Source organism: Diplotaxodon limnothrissa, linkage group LG5, assembly GCF_057381915.1.
Source record: "Diplotaxodon limnothrissa isolate DT_005_m linkage group LG5, D_limnothrissa_male_GT1.1, whole genome shotgun sequence".
Classification (NCBI taxonomy): domain Eukaryota; kingdom Metazoa; phylum Chordata; class Actinopteri; order Cichliformes; family Cichlidae; genus Diplotaxodon; species Diplotaxodon limnothrissa.
Window position 1 is genome coordinate 22,854,940 of NC_140600.1, and position 16,927 is coordinate 22,871,866.

At 41.2% G+C, this 16,927-nt stretch overlaps 2 protein-coding genes across 2 annotated transcripts; one reads left to right on the top strand and one right to left on the bottom strand.

Moving 5' to 3' along the window:
- Window positions 1-11: 11 nt before the first annotated feature.
- On the top strand, window positions 12-2,778 carry LOC146632325 (uncharacterized). Its single transcript, XM_085353504.1, has 2 exons — window positions 12-833; window positions 2,443-2,778. The coding sequence occupies exons 1-2, from the start codon at window positions 12-14 to the stop codon at window positions 2,776-2,778; spliced, it is 1,158 nt and encodes a 385-aa protein (XP_085209630.1).
- A 1,213-nt stretch (window positions 2,779-3,991) lies between these two features.
- On the bottom strand, window positions 3,992-6,766 carry LOC146632326 (uncharacterized). Its single transcript, XM_085353505.1, has 2 exons — window positions 6,689-6,766; window positions 3,992-6,342 (listed from the first exon to the last, which is right to left on the bottom strand). The coding sequence occupies exons 1-2, from the start codon at window positions 6,764-6,766 to the stop codon at window positions 4,396-4,398; spliced, it is 2,025 nt and encodes a 674-aa protein (XP_085209631.1). The 3' UTR covers window positions 3,992-4,395.
- Between the last annotated feature and the right edge of the window lie 10,161 nt (window positions 6,767-16,927).

The window sequence follows — 16,927 nt, forward strand, 5'->3', positions numbered from 1 at the left end:
CTAAATACACCATGGACAGAGACAGTCTGATTGAGTTTTATTTCAGGCTGGGAATGAGCTACAAATGCATTTTGAAAAGCCTGGCAATGCAAGGAACCATCATTACGGAGAGACATTTAAACCGGATATTGAGAGCCAAGTCGCTTTACAGACGTAAGTACGACCTGGACGCCGGGATAGATTTTATTGTGAACCAACTGCAAGGGCCTGGGAAGGATCACGGTTATCGGTGGATGTTTACAAAGTGCAAACAACACGGCATTGCGATCAGGAAAGAAGACGTCAGGATCCTCATCTCTTTACTGGACCCAGTAGGTTCCCAGGTTCGCCAGACCAGACGTCTCAGAAGGAGGCAATATTTTGCTCAGGGGCCTAACTTTGTGTGGCACGTAGACTCTTATGACAAACTAAAGCCATATGGGATATGTATTAATGGATGCATCGACGGTTTCTCACGCAACATCATTTGGCTGCGGGCCGCACACACTAACAGTGACCCAAAGGTTATCGGAGGTTACTTTGTGGAAGCAGTGGAGAGTCGTGGGGGTTTCCCCAGGCTCGTACGAACTGACATGGGCACTGAGAACGTGTTGGTCAGAGACCTCCAGCGTTATTTACGGAGAAATGACGGGGATGATAGAGCAGGAGACAGAAGCTACGTCACAGGAGCAAGTACCGCAAACCAGAGAATTGAGAGCTGGTGGGGAGTGATGAGAAAAGAAGGAGTCGAGTCATGGATCAAGCTTCTAGGAGAACTGAAGGACGAAGGATTCTTCTTTGGGGATTTCATTGACAAAGCTCTGTCGCAGTTCTGCTTCATGCCAATCATTCAGGTAAATGACCCATATTATGATAACCATTGGTGGTAATTAATTACATTAAATTACGCTGTTTTAGCAGTAAGGGTAACAAAATAATTGTTTACATAGTTAAAACGACGTTACCTTTACCGTACGGTAAATGCAATGTATTCCTAACGTTGTTGAAGGTCAACTGCGCTCTGTATGTGCGTAATGGAGGCTGAAGCATCAACCCAGCCAAAGTTTTTAAATCAGGGAACACTTTGCCAATTGAACTGATCAGAAGTCAGCACGACTTAAATGTTGTTTTTTTCTGATCGGAGGACATTATCCTTGTCTGCACTCATTCTGCATCAGCAGTTATGCTGCAGCTAACGATCTGTCACTGCCAGTCTGTCAAAAGCAGTCAGGCTTCACGCATCAGTAACTCTTCAGCGCTCTATCATTGGTACGTTCAGGTCTGAGATGATATTGGATCCCCTCATGGGATTGAAAAATATTGATTTTGTCACCTGTATTATGCGCATAAAGTTGAAAAGCTTTGCGCATCCGCACCAAGATTAGTATTAGTATTAGTATCCGGTTGTTCAGTCTGACGTCACTAGCCGTGTCTGGGTTTAAACTCCGCTGCAGGTCCATATATCAAACGATCACTATGGGATTACTGAGAGTTGAAAAACTGTCTAAAGTCTTTCATCTTTAATAAAATGATCAGCGTTCTGCTCTACCAGGTGTAACAATTGAGTTTAACATCCAGGCATCCATGAAAACGGAATTTATGACATTTAACGGAGTTAGAAGTTAGCAGGGAGTTAGCTCGTTAGCTTCTATCTAAATACAATATAGCATGTCCTGACTGTGGGGTTTTGGAAACAAATTAAAACGTACAGCTCTGCTATCACTTCCAGCATAAATGAAGACAGAAAACTAAACAGCAGTGACGTTTGTAGGGTTACTGAAGTTGGGCTAGCTGGTATATAATGATGTGCTACGTGACCGCTAGCGACACAGCTATGTTAGCATAATATAAACAAGCTAACTTTTTTTCCACTCGATAAAAGTTAACGTGAGTGTTCTCGGTGGTCAGGAACAAATGTAATCGCATGGCAGGATGCTGTAAAAGGACCAAACTTCAGCCAGGAGAACAACTGAGATAATCCATCCACAATACGAGGTTAGTCATTCATATACTGCTGCATGGGCTGGGCTGTAGTTACATCGTAAGGTTTTAAAAACTGAGCTTAAATAAATGATTAGCGGTAATAAAAGCCGAGGGAGGTCAACAGGGATCACTGACTGTTTTAGGAGCTTTTTGAGATCAAATAGAAGAAAATACATAACATTAAACATGTTAACAACACAAAAGCCATATTAAACGCAGACTACTTTAGACCCGGAAGTAGGATTCGTCGCGTCATCACTGAACAACCGGATAAAGCCCAGATCCCACAACTCAGTGGTTTGCCTGGTGTGGTTCTTTCTTTTCTTTTTTTGCCATCACTCCCTCTTCCTTTGGTTTTCATTAAACTGCATCCAAACATTGCTGCTTTTCAATTCATTTAAGGATGCACCACACTTATTTTCGACCATTTTAAAAATGCCTTGTATTACAGCTCTGACCTAATTCTTGTTTCTTCATCAGGAGGTATTGAATGACATCCGGAGTGTTTGGAATGCTCACCGTATAAGGCCCTCAAAGAATAACAACGTGCCCTGTGGGATACCTGATGTCATGTACATGGCCCCTCACCTTTGGGGTGCAGAAGACTGTCTCGTTCCACTGACAGAAGATTTGACCTTGTGTAAAAATAGCTGCACTTTTGTTAGTTCAGTCCCATGTGATGTGCAAGTATTTGATTTGTGCACAATAATAATGGAGGAATCAAGCTTGGAATTCCCATCTACCATGTCCCAGGCCCTTGATTTATATTTTCATCTCAGGGATACAGTTCGTTCACAGTTATTTGAGGCTACTTAAATGGACACAAACATACAAATGTAGTACATTTTGTACTTCAGTACGTATTCCTACAGCTTAATGTACTTATTATTAAGTAATTATTTTTCTCCAGTGTGTAGTTATCTTGTCTTTGTATCAAAATTATCAGAAAAGACTGTATAACATAATTTTCATTTTGTCCATGTCAGTAAATTAACTCATCATGAAGTGTTGCTTGCTCTTGGTAGCTACAAAGCGTGGAGTATTAAACTAAAATATGATACAGGTTAGAAAAAAAAATCCTTTTGGGATTGAGTTAAACTTATCACACTGTTAAAGCATCAAAAGTTGTTCATAATAGTTTTTGGTACCAAAAATGTGTTCATTTCTAACAAAAAAAGAGCACCTTGGATAACAACCACATAGACTGGCAATATATCTAATGTTGTGATCAATTAGACAAGAAGACCAAGTAGGCTAAAGTGTAGAATCATAGTTGTGTCACCAATGCTCCAAATGTTTCTTGAGCCTATAATTTTGTTATTGTGGAATAGATTAAAGCAATCCCATGTTTGATAAAGAACGGCTTTTTTTCTTAAAAATCACAGCACGTGTATGACATTATAGAATGAGTAGTTAAATAACTTTCAGCTGTGTCATTAGACATGTTCATGTTTAAAGATGTATAGAATGTAACAGAGAGGACAAAGTTTTGTACCAATGAGAATGGTTTACTGGTGTCTTTCAAAATACACCATACTCAAAAACAGGTTGTATTTTGCATATAATAACAGGATAAAATAACAGTTATTTCTAAAATGTTATACAAACCTCTTTACAATGTAACCAATCTCTGTAATTGACAACTTTTCTTCTAAACCCATTAGGAACATAAAGGTTCACATTCTTGTTTCTATTAAGATTTCTGCAAACATCTGAAATACTTTAATATAGAACATGCTTAATCAGTTGGAATATGGTATTTGTAATGGTGTTGTACTTATGTATGTATATACAGTAGAAAGCACTCAGCAATCTTCCAGTTTGTAGAACTGTTACTGTATGCTATATTGGAAATATTTGTTACTCTTCCTGTAGTAAAAAAGTATTAGAATGTTAAAATTAGTAATTTATTTTGGCACTAGCCAAAAACACAGTAACAATGTGTGCAGCAGGAACAGATGCACTTCTATGGTTAGTGTACGGATTCCTACCAGGTGAAGCACTGAAAATGTTATTTAAATATGTATATGTATTTTCAACTGGTGTTGTTTTGTGGTCTCATTCCCCAACCAATTTGTTGCCTTATTTTGTCCCCAACACTCACTGCTGCTTCTGCAAAATCAGAGTGCTAAGTGCTGTCTACTACAGGTAACTCCACTTTAAAAAACCTGAACATTCCCTTTAGCTTACTATTTTAATTGGGGGGAGAAACTAAGAAAGCACTTACTGACCAGATGAAAAAAAAGGCTGCACATGAAAAAGGCACAACGGGCTACACTGTTAAGAGAACTTAACCACCCAGTCTATTGAACATTCACATTCATTCCTTCATGTTACTGTTAACTACACCCGTGTTTCTATGAACTGTTAGGGTGGAAAACCTAAAACGTGTAGGGCAGAGTGCCTTGAGGACCAAGGTTGGGTAACACTGACCTACACCACATCCATCACCCACATAGAGCTTGCGAGAATGCTGTTAAATTCACTGCGAAAGTCTGGATAGCTGTGATAACCAAGGGGCAGCTTTAGTACACATCCACATGTGTGGGATTGTGGTCTGCGGAGGAAATCTGTAGTTTCTATGAACTCAATTAGTATGGCTTTATCCAACAGATTGGATCCTGTACAGAACCGCAGGAAAAGCTGAAGATAATTGAAATCAATTTCTCCAATGTACCTTTTCAGGTAACGAGAAACTGTTGACTGGGCAGCTGTCATCTCCTCTGGAAAGATTAGAAGCTCCTTCACTGTTTTTACAGTCGGTTTTTTTTCTGCTATGAAATGATGCAGTCCTTCTGGTGGGAGTAAACCAGCTACAGAACCCACAACGGGACGCCAGCACTTGATTACAAACATTGGGACCTGAATAAGTACTTTGTGTCCTATCTGTGCCAAAACAGGGAGCAGTGTGTCCTTGGTAGGAACCTGCTTGCACTCATGTGCATCAAGTACTTCCAGCAATTCATCTGTATCCACTGAATTGAAGTCATCCAAAGCCTTCAGGAGAACAGATCGCTCTTCTTGTGAGACGTACAAAAGAAAGGAATCTTTTAAACTACTGGTTGTTGAGCCGTACAATATCTCCTCCAGAAAGGGTATTGCAAGCTTCACTGGGAAGTAACCAGCTTGCTTCCACCCTACAACAAACACTCTAGCTATAGCCTGCCATTCTTCACACTGAAAGTCATGCCGGATGAATGGGACTTTCACCTCAACTCCCAATGTGCAGCTGTCATAGAAATCCATCCAAAATTCTGTCAGGCAGTCCCGCAAAACACCACTTCCTTCCCCCTGTTCAAGCTCTCCATTTGGTAACAACATTTTGATATTGACCTCAGATGAAATAATGTTTGAGTCCTTAAAGGCACTGATCAAATCAGTAAGACAATGACCTCTTCTAACAGTTAGTATTACGGGACAAGATCGTGGTTCAGGGGGTGCTTGGTCAGGAATATTGGCCTCTCCTGTCAGCCCCGGTGAGAGAGACAATGTGTGATGAGGTGGATCAGACTCTTTTTCTGTAAACAGTGTTTCAGGGTTTAGTTCAACCACACTAATATCCACCCTGTTATCCCCACTAATAATAACAACTGCATCAGAATCTTCACTTTCACCTACATTTGGCAGACCATCCCATGGTAATGTGTCATTCAGTTCAAAATATCCACTTGTGGAAGCTCCATCATTAATTACAAAGTTTGATGGTTCTGAATTTATGTTTTCCGCCAACAGATCATCAGCGGCCTGATTAGGTTCATTGCCAGTGAGATCTACCACAGAGGGCTGGGTTATTGCATGATTGGCCTCTACGTCTTGGGGCTGCTGTTGTGTTTTCTTTCTGGTACACAGATAAAGTCGCAGAATTTTGACTTTACTTTGCTTATACAACTCATCAACTGTACTGGAAGCATCCACATGCATCTGTGAGCTCTCAATATGAGTTGAATAGTGTGAAAGACTTTTGTTTTTTTTTGAGGTGCCATTGGGGAAAAACAGATTTTCAGCCATAAGTTTGATATTTGACACTGTTTCATTTTTATCTACAGATAAATGCCTTGTTCCACCACCACTTACAGACTTCACCTGTTTGAACCCACCCTTCGACTCATCAAAATCCATCCAGCCAACCTCAATTCGTCTAACTGTTCGTTTTGCATTTGTATTTTCTGCCCACTGAGACAATTTCTTTTTAGGAGGCATTCCCTCAGCTCCTGTCAGTCTTTGTCGTAGCCTTGAGAGTATAGATTCTTTCCTGGATGGTGACGTCCGTGACAGTGTTGCTTGTCTGCAGAAGGCCACAGTGGAGACTCTATCGCCAACTTTGGGGATGTACTTTGCCAGGTCACTGTCTGTCATTAAGGGAATGACAGTTTCATCAATCTGAAAAATATAAATAACAAATTAATAAAATTGTCAATATTAAAAAAACAATGAATACATACAACTGCATATTTTAGAGTTGTTTTTTGCTATCTACTTTTGATAACAGATACTTTTGGTAATGTGGTACACATTTGTCCAACATAAGATGAACAAAAATTGCTTTTAAAATTACTCTTTAAACATATCACGTCATTAATTAATGTCACTGATTAAACATGATTAAATATGAAATTCAATAAATTCTTTTAGAATGTGCATAGTAAATTGTGGATTGCGGCTTTCCGTTCAAAAACAAACACACAGACACACACGCACGCACACAGCAAAAGCTGCAGTGGCTTACATTCTCATCTTCAAGTTTCTTGATCACATCTTCTTCAACTTTGCGCTCTGTTAAGAATTCTCGCAGCCGAGTATCCATAGCTGACCTCTAAACCACATGAAAATAAAATTTGTATTTTTACACTCAGTTATACATTTTATGTAGCAGATTTTTACATGATAGCCTACCTATAAAATCACTTTATCTATGGCAAATCAGAATTTGATAATGATTGTTTTATTACTTAGATATTATCTATGGTAATGAGGAATGGAGCGATTGTCTACTTGGAGTTTAAGTAGTTCAGCATGAGCAATGACAACCTGCATCAATACAAAATCATTCCGATCACTGTATGCTTTATTAGTTCCCTTGGCAACGTGATAACCGCAGTGAGCTACTGTAACTGCAAGGCTTCATCCGATAATGCGTTGAAAGCTACGGCTCATTTAGCATGTATTACCTTAACAAGTGTGACTCACATGATGCTACTTTCAAAGGAGATGTTCAGCAAAAAAAAGGCAATTTTAAGATGCTTTCCATCTAAAACTGTTATTATTGTCCAGACCAGATTAGTTGCACCAGCTAGTATGGTGATGTGGCCAGGGTAAAAGAGAGACACCTTCGTGACACAGAGAACTAAGGTTTTATGTTGAACATACCTCATTTATTAGTAGCCTTCAGCCTTGCTCTACTTTGAAAGTGTGCTGCGGGGCCGCCGCACGTCCTACAGTTAAAAATGAGTTTACGGCTACATATTAGCACAACAAAACAACGTGTACTAACAACATGAGGATACAACATTTGAAACGTCAGCAGATACCATTTAGAACATAGTAACAATATAGGTCTGAATAAATAACTGCCGAATTGCGGGATAACAATATGAAATAAATATAAAATATAATACACTCACCTTAAGGACATCACCAACAGCAAGGACTCCGTACTATGGCTGACGCAGGTTCTAGTGAATGTGCCCTGGGATAATATATATATATATATCATCAAGTGTTTCGTGGCCACAAATAAGTATTTCGTGGGCACGTTATACCTGTTTCGTGCCCTCGAAATAGTATTTCGTGGCCACAAATAAGTATTTCGTGGGCACGTTATACCTATTTCGTGGCCACAAATAAGTATTTCGTGGGCACGTTATACCTATTTCGTGGCCTCGAAATGATATTTCGTGGCCACAATTTATTTATTTTTTGTACCATGTCATCAGAGGGGCTCCGTATACATCACATGAAAGCAATATAAACATTTCTGCATGCAAACAGCCATGCGGTGGGAATGACTGAACGTATAGCGTGCACCTCGTGTTATTGCGTAGTGTCTATAATTAGATGCAAGTTCTGCTTCACATCTGTACACGTGCAGCTGCTTAAATTTCCTTTCTGAATGTATTTCTCTGAGCTCTGATCGCTGAATATGTTTTCTGTGAATAATTTACTACATTGATATTGATAATAATAATGGATTGCATTTATATAGCGCTTTTCGAAACCCTCAAAGCGCTTTTACAATTCCACTATTCATTCACTCTCACATTCACACACTGGTGGAGGCAAGCTACAGTTGTAGCCACAGCTGCCCTGGGGCAGACTGACATTGCTGATATTGCTACTGATAAATATTTGTTTTTTACACTATTTACTTCCGTCTTCTAGTTGCTGTAATCATCAACTTTGGTATCGTATCTGTAACCGGAAGGTCGCCGGTTCGATCCCCGGGCTCTCTGTCCTGGTCGTTGTGTCCTTGGGCAAGACACTTTACCCTACCACCTACTGGTGTTGGCCAGAGGGGCCGATGGCGCGATATGGCAGCCTCGCTTCTGTCAGTCTGCCCCAGGGCAGCTGTGGCTACAACTGTAGCTGCCTCCACCAGTGTGTGAATGTGAGAGTGAATGAATAATGGCATTGTAAAGCGCTTTGGGTGCCTTGAAAAGCGCTATATAAATCCAACCCATTATCATTATAAGTGCTGCATTTCATTTATATTTAAAAATATGTTAGTAAATGTAATAAAAATACTCTTATTCAGACTTCTGTACATATTAATAACTGTGTTGTTATTTCATCTTTAAATGGCAATATTGTAAATCAAGTTGTAACAAAGGTTGCTTTAAATGATGTGCACATTACTGAACAGTCAGTCTCACACAAGGGCGTAGATTTGGCATGGACGGAAGGGACATGTCCCCACCAATATCCAGCGAATATTGAATTGTCCCCACCAATAATCTGATTTCTTCGAGTAAAGAAAAACAAACCCGATAAAAAGAAAGAAAAAAAAAACATCTGTCGACGTCTCATTCACCCAGCGGTGCAGAAAGAGTTAAATTACGTTCTCTACTGGAGTCCTACGTCATGTGATAGATATGGCCAATGTGATTGGCTGTGCCTTTCAGGGAGCTCTGTTTAGTTTTAGCAGCTGCAAGCCTGCGCTGCCAGGACCTGCAAGGAGGAGAGGAGGACGGCAGCACAAAGGAAGAACCTGGATATAAAAAAGTATTTCGGAAACTAACTGCACAACAGGCAGCACTATTAGTTCTCTCAGTCTCCCAGAGTAGCATTTCTAATTTTGATTGAAACTGTCAGAGAAAACGGCAGCCTCGAGCAAGCCCGGATATTAGTTTACAGAGGCTGTTAAAATTATATGTCTAACATTAAAATGTTGGTGACACAATAATTTCATCCTAATGGCACTGACATATTCATAGGGTTAATTTTTGAGACAAAATATCATGAGGTAGTCATGATTGTGCAAATATTCCACCTTGGAGTGCAGTTTGCACAAATTGTTTTAAAAATGCACTCACCCTACAAACATTACTGATGTATGTCCTATTTGTCAGGTGATAGAGAGTAATGGTGATACAAGATCACAGGTGAAATTGGATGATGACTTGATGGTTCATTACTGTATTTGAAGCACATGTGTGACTGCATGTATGTGGAATGTCTCACTGTTATTCATCAGCTGACAGAGGCAGCTCTGCCATGTTGTAGCTCAGACAGAGGTGAAGAGGCGAGGTCACAGGTGACTGACTGATGATTTGGTGCTATAGATTAACTAGTATTTATTATCATGACAACTGTTAGGCTGCTGATGTAAATTGATTCATTAGTGTATATTTGACAAAGAATCTGAATTGACATGTCTCACTTTTTATATGGCACAAATCAATGTGTTATTTTATCAGGTAGCAATATGTCCTAGTGCAGTCAGAGGGGAAGAGCCAGGGCCAAAGGTGAGGCACATCAAGCATAGAATAATAATTGTAATCTGAGGATAAAACGCATGTACTGAGGCTGAAAGAAGCTTCAGTGCTCTCAGAAGACTAAAAAGATGGGTAAGGTCAACAATGACTCAAATGAGATTAAACAATGCTGCTGTATGCCATGTCCACCAGGAGACATTGGACAGTATAGATGTAAAACAAATATGCCAGCAGTTTATCTCAGTTAACGAGAGGAGAAGGCATGTGTTTGGCTCCTTCACATAGAGGACGTTGAGTTGTTGTGTGGGACATGGCCTGGTAAATGGTAAATGGCCTTTATTTATATAGCGCTTTTCTAGTCCCTAAGGACCCCAAAGCGCTTGACATATCCAGTCATCCACCCATTCACACACACATTCACACACTGGGTGATGGCAAGCTACGTTGTAGCCACAGCCACCCTGGGGCGCACTGACAGAGGCGAGGCTGCCGGACACTGGCGCCACCGGGCCCTCTGACCACCACCAGTAGGCAACGGGTGAAGTGTCTTGCCCAAGGACACACGACCGAGACTGTCCAAGCCGGGGTTCGAACCGGCAACCTTCCGATTACAAGGCAAACTCCCAACTCTTGAGCCATGATCGCCCCATGGACATGTAGTCCATGTCTGTTGCTGTAACAGTAGTTCATGTTTAGAATTAAAAATCCCAGCTCACTGATTTGATCGGGGCAATAGTGACTAAAATGTTGCATAATTTTGCTGAGAGATATTTTGTGGTAATCTTAGATGAGTAGTTTTATGGACAAAAACCACCAGGTCATTCAGTGTTCCCTTAGTGCTAATATGTTAGAGATGTTGGTGTACTATAACTGAACTAATGTTGTTAATTTTTTGGGAAAAAAATATTTCTCCCTATTTTGGGGGAGCTTTAGGGTCCCTAATAATATATCAATCATAAAATTTGACACCCTGCCCCCCCCAAACAGATATTGGTTTGTTGCTTCAAGGCAACACTGTGCGACAAGGGTAGTAAAATGCCAAGTTATGCTATAATAAGTTGTATTAGTACAACAAGGATGAACAAATAAATAAACAACAAATAAACAATGCAAACATTTCACAGAACAATAAAACACCAAAAAGAAAAGAACAATAAAACACCAAAATACATCCAACATTTGACCCTAACCCCATGCACGCGCATGCACACACACACACACACACACACACACACACACACACATTGTGCACGCAAAGAATGACGGCCCTTTGGTGGCCCAGACCTAGTTTGCCAGAGGTGGCCTACACATGGGCCAGCACAAGGCCAGTTTCAGACACACTGGTGGTCCTGTGCTGGCCCATGTGTGGATTACCTCTGGCAAACCTGATCTGGGCCACCAAAGGGCCGTCATTCATTGCAGTATGTGGGCCATCTGTAGGTGATGCGCAGTCACGGGCCAGTTGTAGACACACTGCTGGCCCTGTGCTGGCCCAGAACGGTTTCAGCTCTGGCCCCAGATGTCAGCCTAATGTGTACCTTAATCAAGCCATGCAATAACAACATGTGGCAGAACATGCAAAACAGTGCAAAAGTAACATGCCGAAACTCTGTTCAGACAGTGAATGGACTGATTTTTATATAGCGCTTTTCTACTCTCCCAGATTGCTCAAACTGCTCTATACAACATGCCACATTCACCCACTTTTGCTTAACAGAGTGCTTCCTAACTACATTCATACACATTCACACTCTTGACATGCAGACTGGAGGAGCCAGGATCGAACCACTAACCTTCCTATCAGTTTGTAACCTGCTCTGCCACCTGAGATATAGCATGCCATATCTCGGACATGCTCAGCATGTTCGGACTTATATCCAACAATGATGAGACAAACTATAGGACAGAGGTGCAACAACTAGAGTCATGGTGCCACGACAATAACTTGGTCTTAAACACCAAAAAGACCAAGGAGATCATTGTAGATTTCCGGAAGAGGGGTCATAACAACCATCTGCCTCTCTTCATTGGCAGTGAGGCGGTGGAGAGGGTGAGCAGTTTTAAATTCTTGGGGGTAACTGTGACCGAGGACCTGTCCTGGGGCAACCATATCACCTCAGTTGCACGGAAGGCCCAACAGCGCCTCTACTACCTGAGGAGACTGCGGAGCGCACACATTCCCAGATCTCTGATGTTGAACTTCTACAACTGTGCCATCAGCAGCGTTCTGACGTATGGATTTCTAGTGTGGTTCCCCAGCTGCACCAAGGCCGATCAGCAAGCACTCCAGCGGGTGGTGAAAGAAGCTGGCAGAATTATTGGAACAAGTCTGCCAGAGATCAGTAATATCTTCCCCACTCGCTGTCTGAGGAGGGTGCACAGTATCCTGCGGGACCAACATCACCCTGCGCGCCACCTTTTCCATCTGCTGCCCTCAGGGAGAAGGTACAGGTCTATACAGGCCAGAACATCCAGACTGGCCAACAGCCTGTATCCACAGGCTGTGAGGCTCCTGAACTCTCTGCCCCCCTCTCACGGACAATAACCATATCCAACTTCTTAATAGCAATGAACTGGTCTGCATTGGTGCATCATATCTTTATTCTCTTCCCCCTCCTGCCCCCCCCCCCCTCTTTCTTAAATAGATAACTATCATATCTGATATCATATCTCACAGTACAATAATATTGAATGGGTTGCATTGTTGTATTTTGTCATGTTTCTCAGGTCTTTGTCTGAATTTCTACGAACATTATTGCTAAGGATTGTCTTATTGCATTGGAGTCACACTGGGTTAAATATGTACACTTGGGTTTTAAGGGGTATTTATTATTTTCTTCTTTTTTTGGGTTGTATGGAAGCCCCAAACGCAATTTCATTGTTCTTGACAATGACAATAAATAAATACTACTACTACTACTATGCCATCGCATAAACAGTGGCGTCATTGCCAGACCTGGCACACATCTGGTTGGCATACACTCTGCCAAAACACCAGTCAGTCAGAAGTGCCAGCTTGATGCCAGACCTCTTTTCTGTAGGCCTGGGCCACATAAACCAAGCCACAATCAAGCCAGATATGGCATGCCATCACATAGACAGTGCCATCTATGCCAGGCCTGATGACATACGTCTTATCATGCCAGAAGTCGGCCAGCAGTGCCGACTTGATACCAGATCCTGGCCAGACCTGCTTGCTATGTGGGCACTAACACACACACAGACACAGTTACTTTACCAACTGACCCCTGAGCTCCTAAGTATCCCCCCAAACCTCATTCAGGGATCCACTCCTCTACTTCAATGTCACTCCCTGAAAGCTCACTGTCCTCATTTCTGAGGACAGAAAGTGCACATTCCCTTGGTTTCCTTCCATAAAAGGTATTTACATCCATGTCCTGTAATTATGAGTAGATTGTAAAGTATAAAACATTGACTATGATCATATAAATGCACACAAACACATCTCTACACTCATATGCAAATGCATTATACAGGGAGTGCAGAATTATTAGGCAAATGAGTATTTTGTCCACATCATCCTCTTCATGCATGTTGTCTTACTCCAAGCTGTATAGGCTCGAAAGCCTACTACCAATTAAGCATATTAGGCGATGTGCATCTCTGTAATGAGAAGGGGTGTGGTCTAATGACATCAACACCCTATATCAGGTGTGCATAATTATTAGGCAACTTCCTTTCCTTTGGCAAAATGGGTCAAAAGAAGGACTTGACAGGCACAGAAAAGTCAAAAATAGTGAGATATCTTGCAGAGGGATGCAGCAGTCTCATAATTGCAAAGCTTCTGAAGCGTGATCATCGAACAATCAAGCGTTTCATTCAAAATAGTCAACAGCATCGCAAGAAGCGTGTGGAAAAACCAAGGCGCCAAATAACTGCCCATGAACTGAGAAAAGTCAAGCGTGCAGCTGCCAAGATGCCACTTGCCACCAGTTTGGCCATATTTCAGAGCTGCAACCTCACTGGAGTGCCCAAAAGCACAAGGTGTGCAATACTCAGAGACATGGCCAAGGTAAGAAAGGCTGAAAGACGACCACCACTGAACAAGACACACAAGCTGAAACGTCAAGACTGGGCCAAGAAATATCTCAAGACTGATTTTTCTAAGGTTTTATGGACTGATGAAATGAGAGTGAGTCTTGATGTGCCAGATGGATGGGCCCGTGGCTGGATTGGTAAAGGGCAGAGAGCTCCAGTCCGACTCAGACGCCAGCAAGGTGGAGGTGGAGTACTTGTTTGGGCTGGTATCATCAAAGATGAGCTTGTGGGGCCTTTTCGGGTTGAGGATGGAGTCAAGCTCAACTCCCAGTCCTACTGCCAGTTCCTGGAAGACACCTTCTTCAAGCAGTGGTACAGGAAGAAGTATGCATCCTTCAAGAAAAACATGATTTCCATGCAGGACAATGCTCCATCACATGCGTCCAAGTACTCCACAGCGTGGCTGGCAAGAAAGGGTATAAAAGAAGAAAAACTAATGACATGGCCACCTTGTTCACCTGATCTGAACCCCATTGAGAACCTGTGGTCCATCATCAAATGTGAGGTTTACAAGGAGGGAAAACAGTACACCTCTCTGAACAGTGTCTGGGAGGCTGTGGTTGCTGCTGCACGCAATGTTGATGGTGAACAGATCAAAACACTGACAGAATCCATGGATGGCAGGCTTTTGAGTGTCCTTGCAAAGAAAGGTGGCTATATTGGTCGCTGATTTGTTTTTGTTTTGTTTTTGAATGTCAGAAATGTATATTTGTGAATGTGGAGATGTTATATTGGTTTCACTGGTAAAAATAAATAATTGAAATGGGTATATATTTGTTTTTTGTTAAGTTGCCTAATAATTATGCACAGTAATAGTCACCTGCACACACAGATATCCCCCTAAAATAGCTAAAACTAAAAACTAACTAAAAACTACTTCCAAAAACATTCAGCTTTGATATTAATGAGTTTTTTGGGTTCATTGAGAACATGGTTGTTGTTCAATAATAAAATTATTCCTCAAAAATACAACTTGCCTAATAATTCTGCACTCCCGGTAATGCCTGAAATTTTTTGGGCTAACTGCGCAGTGTTGCCTTGAGGCAATGAATGAAAATTAACAGTTTTACTGTCTAAATAAATTTACAAAAGTAGAACAAACAATCAAATATGCTTCTTAACATATTCATGCACATACAAGTATTTTTTAATATACATTTATTTCACTATAAACATGTAAAGTAGTGATATTTTTCTTGCCTCCTAATGGAGATGTCCCTCATGTAGTGCAGCTTGCAGAAAGGGGTCCTCCCCCACCAAAATGAAAGTCACACCACCTTCAACTCATCATTTTATTGGAAAGAGATGTGTCTGGTAGCATTATTTGAAAAAAAAAGTTTTTTTTTTTTTGAAGGGCCATGTAAAGCATGAAAATGTGGTTTGTTGCCTCAGGGCAACGCTATGCTGTAGAGGGTTAAAGTCATATTCTTTTATTGTCATGAATGTATTTGAAGCTATTTTTATGTTTGTATGATACCTGATTTATATGGAATATGGCTGAAGTAAACTAAAGCCTAAAATACTTAGTCATTTGTTTAATAATAATTTAACATTATATAATTCAAATGTAAAACTATGAATTGCGATTTTAAATGGTTTAAAAGCATGTAGAACTGCATATGAGGGCAAGTATATTTCTCCTTTTTTTTTTTTTTATCAAGAAACAAAGACAAAAGGAAAAAAAAGAAACAGGGCAGGGTTCAAAGGTTGAATCATCCGTCCCCACCAATGCCAAAACCAAATCTACACCCTTGGTCTCACATTTTTGTCTTACAGCCTTTCAGTCAGAATCGTTCCACTGTCGGAAAATATATGGAGGCCATCGCGAGATAAACTGTAAGCTTGTGTTACCCTCTGGTTACCCAATATGATAACAAATCGATGTGGACTGTTGGATTGACCAGTGGCTAAATTGAAGGTTAGACTGGCACTAGCTCATATTATGCCTAATTTGCAAAACTCTCATTTGGAAAGAAAATGTGAATGTCTGAGTCCCACCTTAAAGAGAGTTCCCAGAATGGCAGAGTACAGACAGAGCTGAATGCATGTTACCTGTTTTAAAATGAAAACATATTAGAGTGCATGAAGCGAAGGGCAGAAAAAGTGTTTCTAGGAACTCTGACCTGTCAACTAGCAGCACAAACCTAGCTAGCAACAGTACACACAGGTTATGTTACTAGTAAGCATCTGCCACTAGATGATCAGCTCAACTTACTGCCATGGAAATCTACAGCCATAAATACAGGTTCACATGTAATGCATCCATACATTCAATTCAATTCAATTCAATTCAATTTTATTTCTATAGCGCCAAATCACAACAAAAGTCGCCTCAAGGCGCTTTATATTGTACAGTAGATTGCACAATAATAGGTACAGAGAAAACCCCAACAATCATATGACCCCCTATGAGCAAGCACTTTGGCGACAGTGGGAAGGAAAAACTCCCTTTTAACAGGAAGAAACCTCCGGCAGAAACCAGGCTCAGGGAGGGGCGGCCATCCGCTGCGACCGGTTGGGGTGAGAGAAGGAAGACAGGATGAAAGACATGCTGTGGAAGAGAGACAGAGGTTAATAACGGATATGATTCAATGCAGAGAGGTCTGTTAACACATAGTGAGTGAGAAAGGTGACTGGAAAGGAAAAACTCAATGCATCATGGGAATCCCCCGGCAGCCTATGCCTATTGCAGCATAACTAAGGGAGGATTCAGGGTCACCTGGTCCAGCCCTAACTATATGCTTTAGCAGAAAGGAAAAGTTTTAAGCCTAATCTTAAGAGTAGAGATAGTGTCTGTCTCCCGAATCCAAACTGGAAGCTGGTTCCACAGAAGAGGGGCCTGAAAACTGAAGACTCTCCCTCCCATTCTACTTTTAAATACTCTAGGAACAACAAGTAGGCCTGCAGTGCGAGAGTGAATGGGGTGATATGGTAGTATAAGGCCATTAAGATAAGATGGGGCCTGATTATTTAAG